Source organism: Alosa pseudoharengus, unplaced genomic scaffold, assembly GCF_046254945.1.
Source record: "Alosa pseudoharengus isolate Yale_2024_CS ecotype anadromous, Long Island Sound unplaced genomic scaffold, YU_APseudo_1.1 YU_APseudo_1.1_scf_3, whole genome shotgun sequence".
Taxonomy (NCBI): Eukaryota; Metazoa; Chordata; class Actinopteri; order Clupeiformes; family Clupeidae; genus Alosa; species Alosa pseudoharengus.
The window spans coordinates 41,985,073-42,003,229 of NW_027468718.1; the positions used below are offsets into that span (position 1 = coordinate 41,985,073).

The following is an 18,157-nucleotide window of genomic DNA, read 5'->3' on the forward strand; positions in this document are numbered from 1 at the left end:
ACATACCTATCTACAACTCTTAAAGGCACAATAGTCCAACATGAAGCAGTATGTGTTCACTGATTGTTAGCCTTTACTGAATATAAAAGCACATTATATTTTTGAGCTTCAGACTACTATACTGAAAACATCAAGCCTTAATCCACACAATTGTGAAGGAAGTTCACGGTCATAACATATCCCTGCTACAAATTTACCAACAAAATTATAATTAACATGAAATCGCTTTTTCTTTTTGCAGCAAGCCAATGGCAACTGGGGCAAGACAGTTTTTGAGTACAGGACACAGAAAACAGCAAGACTTCCCATAGTGGACGTGGCCCCTGTGGACATTGGTGGTGCAGACCAGGAGTTTGGAATTGACATTGGGCCGGTTTGCTTCTTGTAATAAATCAGAGGAGAATGGGATGTAGTGACGAGAACCCTGAGACTCTTGAACTGACTGCTGACTCGATCAGCCTTGTACATACCGTACAATGGACTACTCTGACCCTGTTGCAAGATATTTATTGTCCCTTTCTAATCATTTAGAACAACAAAAAAAAAAAACAGCAGTAGTTTCAAGCCCACTGTAAATCATTATTTTTTCCTAATAGGGAAAAATCCACTCTCATAGAAATCAATGCATATAATGATGTGCATTGATTATTGTGAAATCGAACCCAAAAATAAAACCTAACGTGAAATTTTCATTACAAATAATTTGCAGACAAGTGTTTTTATTCAGTCATTACCTGCTGTTAGTCAATCATGAGTTCAGTTGCTTCACCTGACACAAGTGTCTCTGAGCATCATTAGTTTCCTTTTCAAAACCATACTCATTTGTTTATTTTTTGTCATTGCATTTTCAAGTTTACTTTTTTACAACAAAGAAATGGTGCTAAAATGGAAACCTGTTTGTTATTCCTCTAAGAAAGAATGTTTGATAATGTTGATCAAATTGCCACCTGTAACCAATTAAAGTACCTTCACTCTGTAATGATGATGACATCCAACTGAGAATTAAAGATGAGACAGTGGATTGGTACAGATGTAAGCTACCTCGTCTCTATGTACTAGGATTGATACATTTTCCACACAGTTGCAGGGAGGATCTTCCAACAAATGCACAGAACAGGGTTGTGGACAGTGGAATAAAGATCTTACAGTCACTGATGGAACAACCAAATTGGACGATTGGACATATTAACATTGGTATGCTTATCAGTTAAGCAAGGTATTTGCTATTGGGATGTGTTATATTCTTATGCATGTAGCTAGGCTCTTTAATCGGCTTTGCAGTCCCTTCTAACAAATCTTTTCCCTCCCAACAACCTTTCAGCCATTGCAAAGAATGGCCTTAACGCCAAGACCTTCATGTATCTTTTTGCTATGCAACAAATTAAACATATGCTTGTGTATCTCAGCTCTTTTTTTTGTGAAATCAATTGAGAATATTTAATTTACATTTTTTTCATTATGAATTTCTGGGAAATTGTCTACATAAAATTCACATTATGATTTAAATGACTCACTGTTCATTTAAACTTGAGTGATGATTTTCTTTTAAGAACATGGTTATGAGATAGATAATATATTCCCTATTGAATTGAAATATTCTTCATTATACTGGTAAATATATTGTATGTGGTTAGCTCTGCTGTTCTTTGTATGAACCTGTGCAATATATTTTAGTGCTAGGAAGATGTGACTTTTTCAGTTGTTGAACTGTACTGCAATGTATACCTCTAACAGCAAGGGCTTGACCTTGTCTGACTAATTGTTTAATGTTTTGTATCATAACTTATTTCAGTTAGGTGCTGATGGCTTTTTTATAAGTGCATAGACATTTAGCTTTAGATAAACGATTTGAAACAGTATCACTTAAAGGTATGCCTTTGACCGAAGTTATGATTACATGTTACAACTGGATGGCCAAGTCCCGATAACGTATAAGTGGCTGAGAGAGTCAGCAGAACCTGTGGAAATGCACTTTGGGAGAAAGATGTGATGGACTGCTGTCTTACCCAGCCAAGTGTTCTGCACTTGTGAATTGAGATGGCATAGCAGGAGGAGGAGACCACGGCATCCAGGCAACCCTTACGCTGCATGTGGCATCTCAGCTATACAAAGAATGACTTCAGGGGTATAAACCCAAACTTACTAGAGACATAACATTGATATTAAGTTAATTTGCTTTGTACTAGATAAATAGCCTTTTACACTTCTGAATCTATTTCAAGGTAAATTACCAAAAAAAAAGTTGTGATATGATAGTGTGTGTTTACATTCAAAGTTAACCAAAGACTGTAGCTTAAATTGTAAGAGTTCATCATTCATCATGTGAATATGACATGGAAGAGTTGATAGCTGCAACTCCTTTGAAAGAGAAATGAAAAGAAGTGGACATGTAGCATAATAGCTACCCATTCATGTATATGTATTACCACAGTTTGATCAATAAATAATATATTATATTGTAAAAAACACATGGTTTTATACTTCCTCACTCTGAGAGTATAACATCAATAATTAACTGATATTGTAAAAAACACATGGTTTTATACTTCCTCTGGGAGTATAACATCAATAAATAACTGATATTGTAAAAAAACACATGGTTTTATACTTCCTCACTCTGAGAGTATAACATCAATAAATAACTGATATTGTATAAAACACATGGTTTTATACTTCCTCACTCTGGGAGTATAACATCAATAAATAACTGATATTGACTCTGGGAGTATAACATCAATAAATAACTGATATTGTAAAAAAACACATGGTTTTATACTTCCTCACTCTGGGAGTATAACATCAATAAATAACTTATATTGTAAAAAACACATGGTTTTATACTTCCTCACTCTGAGAGTATAACCAACACGACTGGTCTCAGCTGTCCAGTGGCTCCTGGCGTGATGCTTTGTGAATTCCTCTTCCACCTCCAGAACAACACATACACAGTACTGTAGGAGAGGTGTTCATACAACAACCCGACATGGATTATAGAATATCAAAACACTGAAAATGAAATGTCAAAAACACCAGTGGTGTATCATGTGATGTTATATTTAATGACTACAGGGGCAAAGTTTAAAATACTGCATACAAAATTAAATGTAATCATGTAAACATATAGGTGTTAACATGGAAATATACTGACAAAGGCTTTTAAAAGTGCTTCCTTGTGCAAGTGGGTACTACAACATAGTAAAGAATGAAATTCTGCTACCCAAGAGGATTTCAAAAAGTACATATTGGGCTAAATGGATAAATAATACAAACAGATGGTTAAATGTTCTATTAAAATATCTCAATGAATCCATTTTAGTCATGAACATATGTTAAATCGTACAAAATGTGTTAAACATGATGAAGCTCAGTTTGGCATTCCAGTAATATGTCAATAGCTACCCAATGATGCATCATACTTAAACCCAATACAAATGTAAGGGACAACATCACCCTCTAATGATGTATTTGTAAACTTAACAATTTCAGGTCAATACTGATTTTGTCTCAGAATCCAAAGAGTACACACAAAGAACTCCCGATATTACTGTAATGTATAGGCCTACTTCAATATGGGGATCAACATATTCATTGGGTCATGAAGGAACATTTCTGTATCTCTAGGTTTTAGTGCAGTCCTTCATAACTTTACAGAGCTGCAGCCAGAACTGAGGTCATGCTAGTGTTTCCTGTTTCAGACTTCAAAGGTGTCATATTGCATTCATGAATCCCTACAATGGTCTTACATGGCAATCACAAGCAGACTGTCAGGTACAAGTACAATGGAAATGTATGTGTGCAATAGAAGATGTTTCTGAAATGACAACCAAGACTTAAAATATAATAAAAGTTGGAAACATAATACAATGTAATTGCCTTTTGTTTTTTGTTCATTAGGACATGAGAATTCAGATATTAAGCTTTTTGATACAGCATGTACCATTGGACATACTATTTACATCCTTCAATGACTGTACAAGGGGGTGTCAAAACTACTCTATACTTTTTTTTTAATAATTGTTATAAAAATAGTGTTTTAACTTATCAGACTTAAAACGTAGGTTCGATCATATTTCTCTCTTTTTCAAACATTTCTGTTTTTGTAAACCAAATTCTAATGCAAAGACATACAAATCTCAAGTGAGAACATTGACATCTTGACTGTAGATTAAATTTTGGCACTTATTTAATAGAAACAGGAAACAGTATTTCACAAAAAGAGTCCTCTTGGCATCAGCAGCGACCGTCTAGTGGGTCTGGAGAAAAGACAGTGCCCTCTAGGGTCAGTCCCATTTTGAACCCCTCCTAAAAAGACAGAAAAAGAACACGCATATAAAATGAGCTAAGTTAAAGTTAAGTACATTGATTCAAGAAATAAAATAACTTTTTTTACTAGGGCTTCTGTTTTTTCAGTGTGAAGTGATATTTACTAATACATAGCTTAAACTTGAATGATAGGCCATTTGGCACTTTGGACCTTTTGACTTATACTTGTGTAATACTGGGGTGGGAGGATGGGAACTTGAAAAACCACAAGAAAAGTGTGAAGTTAGACAAAGATACCAACCATCTCTGACGCTGCCAGCAGAGGCAAAAGAGAAAGGAGAGTTAACAAGAAAAAAGGTTACAGATATACAAACATGAAAATAAAAATAACAGCTGGGTGGCAAAGAGCAATACAAACGTTTATCATTCAATGATATTAAATAATATGTTTTATTTAACAGTAAACAGGAATCAGCTAGTTCCAGCATTTTTCCATTTTCATTACACAATTTTGCAGACGTTACCTGAGTAGTTAAAAAAGAAGAAAATAAAGAGTTCAAAAACTTTAAAAACATGAGAGAAAGAGAAACGTTGACTTATAGTTTTTGGTTAGATGAAATCAGGATCACACATGCACAGTAAAGACAGACCGCTTCATCAAGTAATATCACTGCCAAATTACAGAGTGATAATGGAATTTCACTGGCTAACTCCCTCACTATGAGGCAAAATATCATTACCATCACAGCTCTCGCGTGCTAGCCAGCTACTCCCTGAATGGCAGCAAGATTACCTGACTGAGCTCCAGCCGTACACACACACACACTCACCCACTCACACACACGCACAAACACACACATGCATGCACACACACTTACGGGTGCACGCACGCACACATACATACACGCACGCACGCACACACACAGACACGCACTCACGCACGCACACACACACACACACACACACGCACACACACACCCGAGCATGGCTGAGCATGCGGGCTTCTGGGTGTGATCGATAGACATTAGAGTGACGGGCGGAGGGGGAGAGCTGCCTGGGCGAGGGGGTCCACCTCTCCCAGTCACTGTGCCTACCGTCTGCTCCGGCAGCTGCCTCATGTGCATGCGTCGCCATGTGCTAATAATTCACAGACATGCAGTCACCTGCATCTCGTCCAGCTTGGATTGGATGTCCGGAGGGAAGTCGGCGGCCCCACAGATGAACGGGTCAAAGGGTTCGGCGCCAAAAAGATCTTTCCCTGTGTGTGAGATAGATAGATATAGATAGACAGATAGATAGATAGATAGATAGATAGAAAGAGAGAGAGAGAGAGAGAGAGAGAGAGAGAGAGAGAGAGAGAGAGAGAGAGAGAGAGAGAGAGAGAGATATGTAGAGAGGTAATGTGCTGTGCTGGATTGTGACACAGTGCAGGTGTCCTGTTTGGGGAGGTGTCTGGGACATGGGGGTAATGGATTGTCCTAAATGGGCAATTAATTTCTTTTTTTTCATTTCTGGAGTACTTGGCAGAAAGTCTCTGGAAATGTGACCCTCAGGCGGTTTGGAGAGACACATTTGTTGTAAACACACACATGCACGCACGCACGCACTCGCACACACACACACCTTAGACCAAAGTACTAGTATCCAAAAAGTAGCATCCCTGTGAAATTCCACTTGTCCAGCTGTCGTCCAGTTAAGCAGTGAATCAAATGTCTCGCTGTAAACCAATGAATCAGAGATGCACGGTCCAGTCTCATTAGAGGAGGCATCAGTCAGAGCCATCACCATCTGGTGGCATCTATCTCCATGGAGTACCACTGCGATGATGTTAGGCAGGGGGAATGCTGAGCGGGGCACAGTAAGTACAACTGGCCGTTTCCAAAGGAGTCTGAAACCTCCTGTTTGTCTCAATAACATGGAGTTTGTGCTGTTTGAACAGCACAACCGCAAGAAATTTTTGCAAGATGTGCCAGACATTTAGTCTTTTATTTCCCCTACTGGCCCTGAGAGTTTTACCTCCCTTTGGAGAACGATGGAGAAGAAAAAACGAAGAGAAAGACAGCTGACCGCCAGTCAGTTTATCACTATTAGGTTTAGGCTTGATACAGTTATGCTACTACTTTCAATTCTCTTGGTCAACCAAGTATATCCCAGAAATTGCTCACGGGTAAGAAACAGAATTCTTTATAGTTGAATTCTGAACAATTAAAGGAAAAAGCATCTACCTCTTACTGCATCATTTATATTGTATTTGAAAGAGCAACATTTTACTGACAGGATGATCAGGGAGATACCAGTTCTACTATTTAGAATCCACGAATAACATACTAAGGTGTGAGTGAGTTACAGATTCGCTCAAGAGGTGCTTAGCATCTCAAAAAAGCAAATAATTCTCATTCATTAATACTGATCATTACAGAACAGAGATGACCATCATCCAGTATGAGAATGCTGTGCCTATAGTAAATCTGTTCTGGTAGCGGTAGCTCATGGCGTTGGGATGCAAGTCAGCGGCTTACGTAGGTCTGCTGGTCGTGCTGGGGGAGGGGGCGGCGCTCCGTTGCTCGCCGGTAATGGAACCAGTGGCTCCACAGGGGAGAAGGGAATCATGTCAAAAATGTCTGTGGATGGCGGTTTTGTGGAGATGCTGCCTGCCTGCAGGGAACCGAGGACATAGAGCAAGGTCAGAACAGCGCTCCCCAGCCTTTACACTACTATGCTCAGATCAACAACACACAATAATGCGCACTTAAGCTGTATGAAAGAACCACACACAAAAACCATGCACACTTAAGCTGTATGAAAGAACCACACACCAAAACCATGCACACTTAAGCTGTATGAAAGAACCACACATAAAAAAAAAATGGTTTTAATGGAGAAAAAGTAACATGCAGTTGCTAATGCAGAAGATGGCAGGCTGGAGCGAAGCAGAAAAAAAAAGAAAAACAAGTTGAGAGAGCTGGCTGCTGAGCCCAAAGCATATCAGCCAAGATTGGAAAGAGAAGAGAAGTTAAGGTGTGTGCTTTTTTTACGCGAGGCCGTGGGATACTGTTTCCGTTGGGAGGTTTTGGAAGCGCAGGCTTAGCGGGAGGAGGGGTGAGGAGGCCCGCAGAGAAGTTGGACTCGGGAGAGCTCATAGGCGTGAGAGTGACAGAGGAGATCTCGAGACACGAGAAGGAGGTGAGATTGTGACACCAGAAGAGAGAGGAAGGCCTCTGCAGCATGTACGCTTCGTTAGCCGAGTTTAAGTGCAGCAGCTGTGGAAAAGATCACACGGATGGGGAGATCAGGAGGAAGAGAAATCGACAGCGCTAGTACTACTCAGGACAAAAAACAGCACAAGAGGTGCAAGAGAGAGAGAGAGAAAAAGAGATATCTGGTGGGGAATCTGCCAAGGAAGCTCATACAGGGGACACTTTGGAACTTGTCAACTGCTCCTCTAAGTTCTGTAACTGCTTCTTCAACTCGGAATTTTCCGATTCGAGTTCTTGGATCTGTAGAAGACAAATAAGTGAAAATACTGTTAGTGGACATGTGTTAAATATATCAAATCAAACACAGTAACAAAACTCCTGAAGTATTCTAGGATCTGAGTGAACAACCTGCATGTCCAAATAAGTCTTACTCTCTTCTGAAGGGTTCCTATTTGTTTCCGTGTCTCCACATCTTTTCCTCCTGACTCCAGAAACTTCTTGTAGGCCAAGTCAAAGGCTTGGCCAATAGTCAGAGTGATCTCCTCTGCCTATAAAACAGGTGACAATCCTCAATGACATTGCATTTAACTGAATCTCTGTACATAATTCTGGGTAAAGAATGTTTCAAGCTTATCAATGCAGTTGATAATGAACATTTAATTCATCTTTAATTTCAGAAACTGATTGAAATGTTAGGTAATAAGTGCTGAAAATATCTTACACATTTTTCACTGTCAAACACGTAGCAGAGATGTTTATTTGATTCCGAGTCTTTGCAGATGAATGTAAATATCCTTTTGTCTGTTTTATCATCAGCACAGAAGGATATCCTGTGCAACTGGCAATTGTGCAGCACATCCTGTGAGTAGAAAACAGACATTTATTTGAACAAAGAGGACATCTATAATTACATATATGATTTAGGCTACATATTACACATGTAAGTCAATACACTTAATTAGTACCTTTGTCTTAGGATCTAATATCTTTACTCCGTAAATTGATATTTGTAATTCCACCTTTGGAACCTTCTGGCCTTCTGATTTCTTGATGTGCCTTTGAAACTGCAAGAGGAGAGAAAAGAAGGACATGTTGTAATACTGTAACACTGGACAGCAGAGCTGTAACTGCCCCAAGGGACAGCTTGTGTGACACACAGTTCTCAACCAGGCTGATATGGACGGATGGATAGCAATGGATGGATCGATTTTTATGTCAAATGTTCTCCCTCGGACACTTCGGAAAGTCACAGCAGAACTACAGTATCGCACAATAAAATGGCCTAATTGTTTTTTGATATATTTACACATTTTTGTCTGTGCAGAGACCTGTCGGTGTGGCCTGTCATTTTAAATGACTACTAGCTGGGGTTCCCTCTAAGTCTTCTGATGTTCTAATCAGATTCATGAAAATGTATGCAAATAAAAGTGTGAATCTGTGCACTGATTCCACATTGCAGCACATGTCCAATGACACAAGATTGCAGTTTAAAAGTGGTTTATTACTCATTTTCAGGAAACATTATGGTTTCTTCCCATTAGAGAGGAAAGAGCAGGAAGCCACTGAAGGTGCTGGGATTATCAACATCGTCATAAATCCTCCTTGTCGTAGGGAGTCGTAGTTTAACAGCATCTCTCATGTTCAACTGTAGAGTGGCACCACCTGTCAGTATCATACTCTTCTAAATACATGACTTGCTCCCAATTCTTAAGCATCTTGATTTTCATAGAGCAAGATTTTGGCAGGTCCACAACTGTGAATCTGAAGTAGTAGACTCCCTTGACTGGAGCTGTAAAGAAACCAGTTTTGCTGCTGTACTGTAAGCCTGTCCAACATTGGTGATGATTTTAGTGAAAACCAAGTTCAACTCTGTATTCTCAGCCACTGTGTCTCCTGTGTTAGTTAGAGCGGCTGAGAATGCCACCTTCTCCACGGCCTCCTTCTGTAGATTCATTACTGCATTCTCAGTGGCTGCCAGTCTGTTCTTCAATGCCGTCAGCTCTGACTGTTGTATTGCCTTTTCAGTGTTCAGGTCCTCCGCTTCTGCTTCAGCAGTGTCCTTCTTTCTCTTCAGCACAACCAACTCTGTCTCATGTGCGGCATTTTCCCTGACCAGGTCCATCACTGTGGTCTTCATAGTGATCAGGTCTGTGTGCTGTGATGCATTTTCCATCTTGAGGTTCATCACTTCAGTCTTCATAGTGGTCAGGTGGGTGTGTGTGTTATGATGCAGTGTCTTTCTCCACTCATGTCAGTTTCCGTGGCTGCCAATCTCTCAGTCATTGACCTCAGATCAGCTTTCGAGACAGACATAACGTTACACTCAGACATGAGCTCAGATGGTGCACTCCGCTCCTGATGCAGATGAAATTACCGAAATTTAGCATCGTTGAATTTTACGTGAACCAATACTCGGTAATAGGCCTACCGACCTAATTCGATCGGTACCGGTAGAGGTACAGTGTTCGGTACCCAACCCTACCTGTCACCCAACTAGTAGGACAGGTGGAGTGTCATGACTTAGGAGTAAAAACAATCTAGGGTCTATTTACGGTAGTATATAACTTCAAACTTGATTTAGAGCAAAATTACGTTCATTGGTGGCGTTTTGATCAAGACTGTTTATTTGCATTATTAAATTATCACTAAATAGCCTTACAGTGATGCTATCCAGGCAGGGTGCCACGTCACTATTTTATACCCCTAATAATGCTCAAAATATAATTACACTCTGTGGTAGTGTCGTGAGGGTTTCTACAGACAAACCAAAGTATTGTAAACTTTGAAAGTCTACACAAGAGGTTATAACCTATAAGAAAATTCCATGGCTTCCTGGTCTGGTATCGTCAAATCAGCACTCATTGCTGTTACACTTTAAATGAGTGAATATAAAAGCGATTAAAAACAGCCCTGATTTCAGGCATGTGCACTGTTAAACCCCATGACGTAATATGTGTGTGTTCTTAGTTTAAGGAAGAAGATATGTAGTAAAATTAACAAGACTATCTACAATCCAGTTTATTTAAATAAACAGAAGTGTTTTTGCTCTACTCCATGATACAATATTTGGTTTAAAAATGCCCTTTTAGTGCAATATGTGGTGCATTATATAACATTTTACCTTAAGCTTTCTGACTGCATCTCTCACAATCTCTGTGCCTTTAGGTTGGTCAACCTCTGTGTTGCCAAGGAACTACAGAAAACAAAATTCAGTCATTAATATTTGCAACAAAAAGGTACAGGTAAAGGGTCAATTGGTTCACGTTGTTTTGTCCAAGCCTAACCAAAATTACGCACAACAGCACAACATGAATTAAACATTCTACAACAGCACATCTCAAACATGCCAATTGCAATGAATAGATTCAATAGGTTGTTACCAATGGGCAAAGTCTGAAGAAACCTCTTCAATAATACACAGGATTGACAAAAAGATTTTTGAGCTGCTACTAGTGTAAAGAAAACTTGACTTCTGTTGAGAGGCATTTCAATGTACTTTTCCCCTACTGAAATCTTTTGAGTGTGAACGGTGAGCGGAGAGTTAAGCACTACTGCCTGTATCCAACAGATGGAGCTATTAACCTTTGCCATACCGCCATGTGGTCGGGCGTCTGGCTGGCAACATGCTCTGGCTCTTCTTTTTCCTTCACTTCAGGTCCTCATGTTCTGGACATCTGTATCCCAAAGACCTCTGCAGCTACTCCGCAACACAACACTCTCACCAGCACTCTGTGACTGCACACCGGGTTTTACTGAGATGATGTACTTTATTTTACATGACCAAAGTCTTTCTATAGTTGTAATAGCATATAGAGACACCCCTCCACAGCCACTGTGTGCATGTTCAAAATACACCTCACAGTCCAAATGACTGTGAATGTCATTGAAGCTCAAGCTCCATACACTCACTTCTAAACAGAGAAATTTAGCCTCAATCAAAAATTTTCATGGTGCTCCTTGGGTAACATCCCAATCTCCAGTTCTTTCCTGACAATTTGTTTTTCATTTCACAGATACATAAGTAATTATGTGCTTTAATTTTTACGTTGGCTAAATCTTCATTTTGGTTTATATTAATTTTCAGCATATTGAAATTATTACTATGATCAATATTATCAATACTAAAAGTGCTTGATACATTTTGAATGCATCACGTTATACTTGAACTGAAATGCTTAAACCGAGTCTCCTGATCATTTTTTTTGGCCCTGTTTTATGACGGTGACTGGCTGCCCATGTTCAAGGGCGAGCCATGGCACAGAGGGAGCAGGAGTGAAGTGGCGATGACAGATACACAAGGTGAAGCGCAGCTCCTTTCCAATCACTGCACCGCATCCTTCTGGACTCTGGAGGAGGAGGAGGTTTTGCCACATAAGCCCCGTCTTTGCCCGTCCATCACCAGGCCCGCTGTCCTATTCCTCACCCTTCCCGATAGCCACTTGCTCTGTCTGCCCTCCACTCTCTCTATCTCCCTCTCTCTCTTTGTCTCTCTCGTTCTCTCTCTCTCTCCATCTCTCTCTCTCTGTTTAAGAAAGGGGTTGGAGATGCTTCAGCTACAGCCGATAGGTTTAACTCACACCTCCAATTTCCTTCTTCTTCATAGTTCAGTAAGACATTCCAGAAAGCCGGCGCGGAAGCTGACAAGCCTTCACCTTCGAACAGGAGCCCAGGCTTTTGTGAAGCGGTGCAGAAAAGAAGTCTTACAGGCAGTGAGTGAGGCAGTGAGGGAACAAGCAGGCTAGGGATTGCCTTTTGGATGTGTGTGTTGTTGACTGCCAAAGACAAAAACAAATTCTGTTTGTAAAGGTTCATGTTCTGCAGTCAAAATCTATTTGCATTGATCCGTCCATTCATGCTGTTTCTCTGTTTGCGTGTTCCTAACCCTTACAATGTTGTATTGAGTAGTTTCGAAAACGGCACTTTGAAAAGCATTTGTTGTGTAAAGTGTATTTATTTATTTTTTTGTACTAGACATCAGAAAGAGGCTATACTGAAAACTCGTTGAAATGGACAAAAAAAACCATCTGGCATCTACAGCAGTACAGCAGCAAAAGCCCACTCTACGTATTGATTCAAAACAACTGCTCATCAGTAGTTGTTACACGCTGCCAGGTACAGCATACATGCCGTTGTGGACATGCAATAGTCAGATGTGCTCCTGCTGGAATACATAAACACTTGAGTTATTAACATGTGAGATCATATACTTTTATAGGGTCTGTTCTTTACATACCTTGGCATTGTATGCAATGAAGTGTTTGGCCAGAGCCTCAGGGGTATGCATCCATGATTTATCTGGAACATAAACAGTTTAACAGGTGAGTGGAGAAACAGTCATTTTCACAAAATTACAAACAGAATGCTGCATTTGTATGTGCATACAACTCCCGAATATTAAAAGTGTCTGACACAGCAGATACTAATGCTACATTTGAACTGTTAAGGCAAAATATACAGTATATATGTATACTGTACAACTACAGAATATTGAATATAGTATCCCTTGGTGCTCACAGAACAGGATTGTAGAATCAGCAAACCTCAGTGGGCCACTTCAGATGACTGAACCCAGAGGAAGTGCCAGAGCACAGAAATATCTTATAGAGTGTTTAATAGGAGCGAAGAACCAACGATTCGACGCACAGCGTCTTCATTGCACATATTAAACACTCTTTAAGTTAATCGAGTGCTCTGACTCTTCCTTTGGGTTCAGTCATCTGAAGTGGCCTACTGAGTGCTGCTAACTCCAGAATATTCACAGTGCCTAACACAGCAAATATGATGCTACTATTTACTGTTGTGGCTAAATAGATCCCTCTCTTTTCTTTAGAAAAAAAATAAATACAGACAGTGATTTCGTTCAAACTGAGAGCAAAAACAAGAGATAATGAAAAAAAAAGATGTGCCACTGAGAGTTGGTATTAGTCAGAATAAACATTTCTCTGGCTCGCACCTCACAAATGCGCCGTTCCTCTTTGTTTTGCTTGGCATGCATGCAATCAAGACATTTGGTTTCATGAATCATATTGTATTTGTGTGTACAAAAGAAGAAAGCAAACAAGCCGACAGGACGTGCCTGTGCTTCAGACAGAAATCTATTGAGGGAATGGGAGGCAACTGTAGCCCGATGCATTTTTCAGTGACAACATAAAGCATCAGTGCCCGTCACTGTAGCGCTGAAGAGACGATGATACACACACAGACAACCAAAGTCTTAAAAGTAACACAGCTGAGCGAACAAAACAATACAAAGCCCAGATGGAATAAATAGCCATGAAACACCATATTGAAAATAGCAATGTAATTATGAGATACAAGACAAGGAGATGTGCTCCTGTTAAATATTGCCCGAGGAAAAGGTCAAGTTGCATAACTGATTTATCATCGTAAAAACCTCAGTGCGTGCTTTTTTTCTTATTATTTTTTCTTATTAGTATTTCATCAAACATCTGCAATTTTGCAGAGGACGGAACAATACTGATGAAGCAGCACTTAGGGCTGGGCAGCGCTGGGCCTGTGGGCTGCGTCTGGACGCTGGGCGCTGGCGAGCAACAGCTGGATGGATAGCGATGTGGGGGGATGTAAATCTAACAAAGGACCTCATGAAAGACTGAATGAAAGAAATGAATCTCCCCTGGAGATTCACCGCCCTCACACCGCATCCCCCACCACCACCCCCACCCCAACACACTCACGCACGCACGCACTCACGCACGCACGCACGCACGCACGCACGCACGCACACACACATGTACCCCCTTCCCCCGTCCTGAGGGACAGCTTGAGGGAACAGTAAATTCTAACTATGATAGATGAGCTGCAGGAGTCACCCCAGTCAGGCAGGCACTTGTGCACTTTTTCTTTGTGTCAGCAGACTGGGCTGATTAATAGAGGTGGCCACACCTCGTTTCCACCTTCAGAGAAAAAAAACGGAGGAGGAGTAAGAAAAAAGAGACAAGCCCTTCAAAAACAAGACGACACCTGAGGAACTGAGCACTCGACCGCGAGGAGGGGGTACGAACTCTGAAGGTTGGATCACAATGTGTCTCTTTCGCTCTGTTTCCTTCTTTGTCACACACACACACACACACACACACACACACACACACACACACCACAGTGCTGACTGGATGTGATCTGATACCCCACATACTGATCTGATGTTTAAAATGGTCAACTATACCAGTATCTTTTCTATTACTGATGTCAAAGCTAGGTACTGAGGCTACTTATAGCCACCACTTCCCCATGTCCTGTCTATTACCCAGAGTTTTCAAACCCACTCATCCATCCAAGTTGAAAAACATAAAACACGATTGGTTAATTGATTGGTTTGAAGTAAGCTGGGTTGATCTACAGTATATATCCCATAGTCTAACAGTAGATGGGAAATGTTACACAATAAAGAAATAAATCAGTCGCTGGGATTGCAGTAGGAAAAAAGTGTAGAAAAAAGGACTAATTGCCAATGATAATGATTCATTAAAGGTATTAACCCCCCCCCCCATGTAAAAAACAGGTAATGTTTATAAGACAACAAGATTTATAACACAACATTCGCTTGGAAAGCAGTCACTGATAACCTTGAACATCCCGGAAAACAATAGCCAATTAATCTCCAATTTGGCGCAAGCAAGAAAACCCAGTGGATCGAACAACAGGGTCCTGTGGATTAACATTTAAGAGACCTCTGTCAATGTGCACAACCTTAAGTGCTTGATTCTAATTACACTCAATTGCCAGCAATTAATAGTGGTTCATTAGGTAAGACAACCTCATAGATTTTGTCCTTTTATTGCAGATGGATTGCTCCTACAGATGATCAGAAGAACTATAATACTTGTGGATGTGAAAAATACAGAGGATGAGGGAAAGAGAGAGCCAGACAGGTCAGCTGGCAAATGGCGAAAGCAGCTGTCTGGTTATTGACTGCATAAGGACAGCCAGGCTGTTATTGCAAATATAAAAATCAAAACAAATAAACAAAACACTGAATGCATGAATGGCCACATGCACCCTCTAGACAGTGTGCTGATGCTGATTCACTTTCTTATCTCTGGCCTGTCTTGACACTGACAAGGTTTGGAGCAGGCTTGGAATTTCACCATTTTAGGGGCAAGGCCACTTGGCCTTCAGTTGGGCATATTTGGTGGGGGGCACAAAGGCCACATGTCAGGGCACCAAGGCCAAAGTTAACTATACAGTAGTATGCTATAAAAATGATCAAAGTTGTATTCACTGCAGTAGACCTGCATCACTGTATGAAACATTACAAAAACATAAAACATGACATATATATAACTGTAAATCATCTGATCATCTAATATTTTCAGATATCTAGGCTATATTTAACATTTATTTTATATTTGGCCTGTTATGAAATCATGTATTGAACAATTTAAGCACAGCTCAGCTTTAAGAAACTCAAATAGCCTAGATGCATGCTTAGCATTTTGTGATCATTAAGGCTACTTTCACAAATTCTTATAGTCATCTGTCCTCTGATTTACCGATATCTAGGCGACATTTGTAATATTTATTTTGTATTTGGCCCGTTATGAAATAATGTGGAACAATTTAAACACAGTGTAAAACTTAAATCCCAAATTTGGAGACATCCATGTATGTTGAAATGTACTGCAAATTCAAAACGGGATTAGTCTGGAACGGCTAACTGTACAGGGGACTGCTTTACACCTTTCTGTTCGGTAAGGTCTGCTGTTTATTCTGATATATGGTTTGTCATATGTTAAAGGAAGGGTTCGTGAAGTATTCCACCGAGATGAATGGGTAGGGAGATGGACGCAAAACCTTCAGTAGAATTTATGATTAAATTGAATGATATTATTTACTTTTCTCGCGAACCGTTCACCACAGTAATTAGCGGCTAACATCGTTTAAAAGCTGAGAAAAAGCTCTTTCATGTGATACTTGTGATGTCTGTGTGATGAGTAGGCTACTTCGCGAGTAGTTCAACTGAGAAGAATGGGTTAATTTGGACGCACTTTCTTTCTTGCACTGTCACTTTCTTCACTGCGTAATTTGCGCTGTGAATGCTAAGATTATTTTGACAGGCCATAGGCTAAATATATATTGCTATTAGTAGGACGCAAAGCAGAATATTTAAAGAAGGGGGCACCAAGGCCACCGTGGCCTGTAAACCTCTGATTTTCAAAGGGGCGTCACGGCCAACGCAAGGGGCTACGACGGCCATGGCCCAAATATTCCAGCCCACATTAATATATCCCATTAGGCCAACCTCATGTCAGCAATAAACTATATGATCTTGACTTAAAAAAAAAAAAAAAACTTTTTTTGCTGCATTCAAGTTGTCATACATTAAATTAACCATGTCTAAAGAGTTTGGAACAAAAATGCTAAATAATACTGATTGAGTGAATATGGTTCCAAGACCCCTACACAGAAAAAAATTGCATTTACGTAAGAAGACTGAGATGAGGCTAACACACACACACACCAAGACCAACAGGCAGCGAATGAGATGAGGCTAACACACACACACACCAAGACCAACAGGCAGCGAATGAGATGAGGCTAACACACACACACACCAAGACCAACAGGCAGCGAATGACAGAAAACCGGCATAAAGGATTCCTAGATTTTGTCAAAAAGAAGAAGGTCCTCCAGAAAAGTAGTCTAGTCGGCTCCATTCACAGAGTGAATGAGTCATTTCATATAAGTACAAAATTAGCATTCCAATAGGCCAACTCTCATAGGCTCTCATCTGAGCCTATTCCATGTCCATCTCACCGGCCTGAGAGTGAGCAGACAGTTTAAAAATCATTTAATATAGGAAATGGTGTGATAAGGATAAAAATACAATATTGTCAGATTTTTATACTTTCAAAAATGTTGAACAGTGTTTCATTATGCCAGAATATAAGCAATTATATAATGTATTCATGACTTTCTTTTAACTGAAAAACGTCTGATCTGAAAATCTGATCTGACTATGTACACCTCTGGACCCCCCCCCCCCCCCCCCCCACCCCCTCCATCGGAAGCACACATTCATCACACACACACCTACACGCACGGACATGTTTATTCATGCACACACACACACACACTCACGCTCCTCCTCCACCCCCATTGTAATCTGTCCCCTGTAGCGTATTGTCTTGTCAAATACTGTCTTTATTTGTTTCATGTTGTTTGTGTTCACATGCTCTGTCTATAATTTCAATAATCTCAAATAGCCGTTGTATACTATATGTTTCATGTCTGTTACACTTAGTTGGGTTTTGTAAGGTTTGTGGGGTCTTGTTAATATTTGTATAACCTTTATTGCACCTTTGGAAAAACTTAATAAAAAAATTAAATTAAAAAAAAAGATCTGACTATGTACATGTCAAAACATTATGCTGAGTGACCTGGAACCATATCCCATTCACCCTTTGGGAAATGCCACTGGACACCAGCTTCTGTTAATGTATCATGGCTGACATTCAAACTTTGACCTTTGCAGAGAAAGGTTAACACAATGGAGGACCCATCACATAAAGCATGCTGAATTCAACTAAAAATATACCGCTTGCTATGCCACTTGAAAAGGTGTCTAATTTATATAATGGAATCACTCCCTTGAGAAAGCAGTGCAGTTGGTTGTCTTTTGTAGTGTCACTCAAAACTAACACAGTCAAAAGAAATGAAAGAGTCCATAGCCTGAGTAT

The 18,157-nt window shown here is 40.1% G+C and overlaps 2 protein-coding genes across 6 annotated transcripts in view; one reads left to right on the forward strand and one right to left on the reverse strand.

Annotated features, from left to right (window-relative positions):
- Positions 1 to 1,027, forward strand: part of col5a2a (collagen, type V, alpha 2a) — a 36,817-nt gene extending 35,790 nt beyond the window's left edge. Inside the window, exon 54 of the mRNA XM_076264313.1 lies at positions 242 to 1,027. Within this exon, the coding sequence (XP_076120428.1) occupies positions 242 to 388 (147 nt within the window). The 3' untranslated portion in view covers positions 389 to 1,027. The remainder of the gene's footprint in view (positions 1 to 241) is intronic.
- A 2,011-nt stretch (positions 1,028 to 3,038) lies between these two features.
- Positions 3,039 to 18,157, reverse strand: part of gulp1a (GULP PTB domain containing engulfment adaptor 1a) — a 76,898-nt gene continuing 61,779 nt past the window's right edge. For 4 of the 5 annotated variants that reach the window (XM_076264326.1, XM_076264328.1, XM_076264327.1 and 1 more), the window contains 9 exons: positions 12,694 to 12,755; positions 10,582 to 10,653; positions 8,426 to 8,524; positions 8,182 to 8,319; positions 7,892 to 8,008; positions 7,674 to 7,760; positions 6,783 to 6,918; positions 5,427 to 5,521; positions 3,039 to 4,302 (listed from right to left, as the gene is read on the reverse strand). In XM_076264326.1, coding sequence (XP_076120441.1) covers positions 4,231 to 4,302; positions 5,427 to 5,521; positions 6,783 to 6,918; positions 7,674 to 7,760; positions 7,892 to 8,008; positions 8,182 to 8,319; positions 8,426 to 8,524; positions 10,582 to 10,653; positions 12,694 to 12,755 — 878 coding nt within the window. In that variant the 3' untranslated portion in view covers positions 3,039 to 4,230. Of the gene's footprint in view, positions 4,303 to 5,426; positions 5,522 to 6,782; positions 6,919 to 7,298; positions 7,524 to 7,673; positions 7,761 to 7,891; positions 8,009 to 8,181; positions 8,320 to 8,425; positions 8,525 to 10,581; positions 10,654 to 12,693; positions 12,756 to 18,157 lie in introns of all 5 variants that reach the window. The other variant, XM_076264330.1, reaches the window with a different exon arrangement.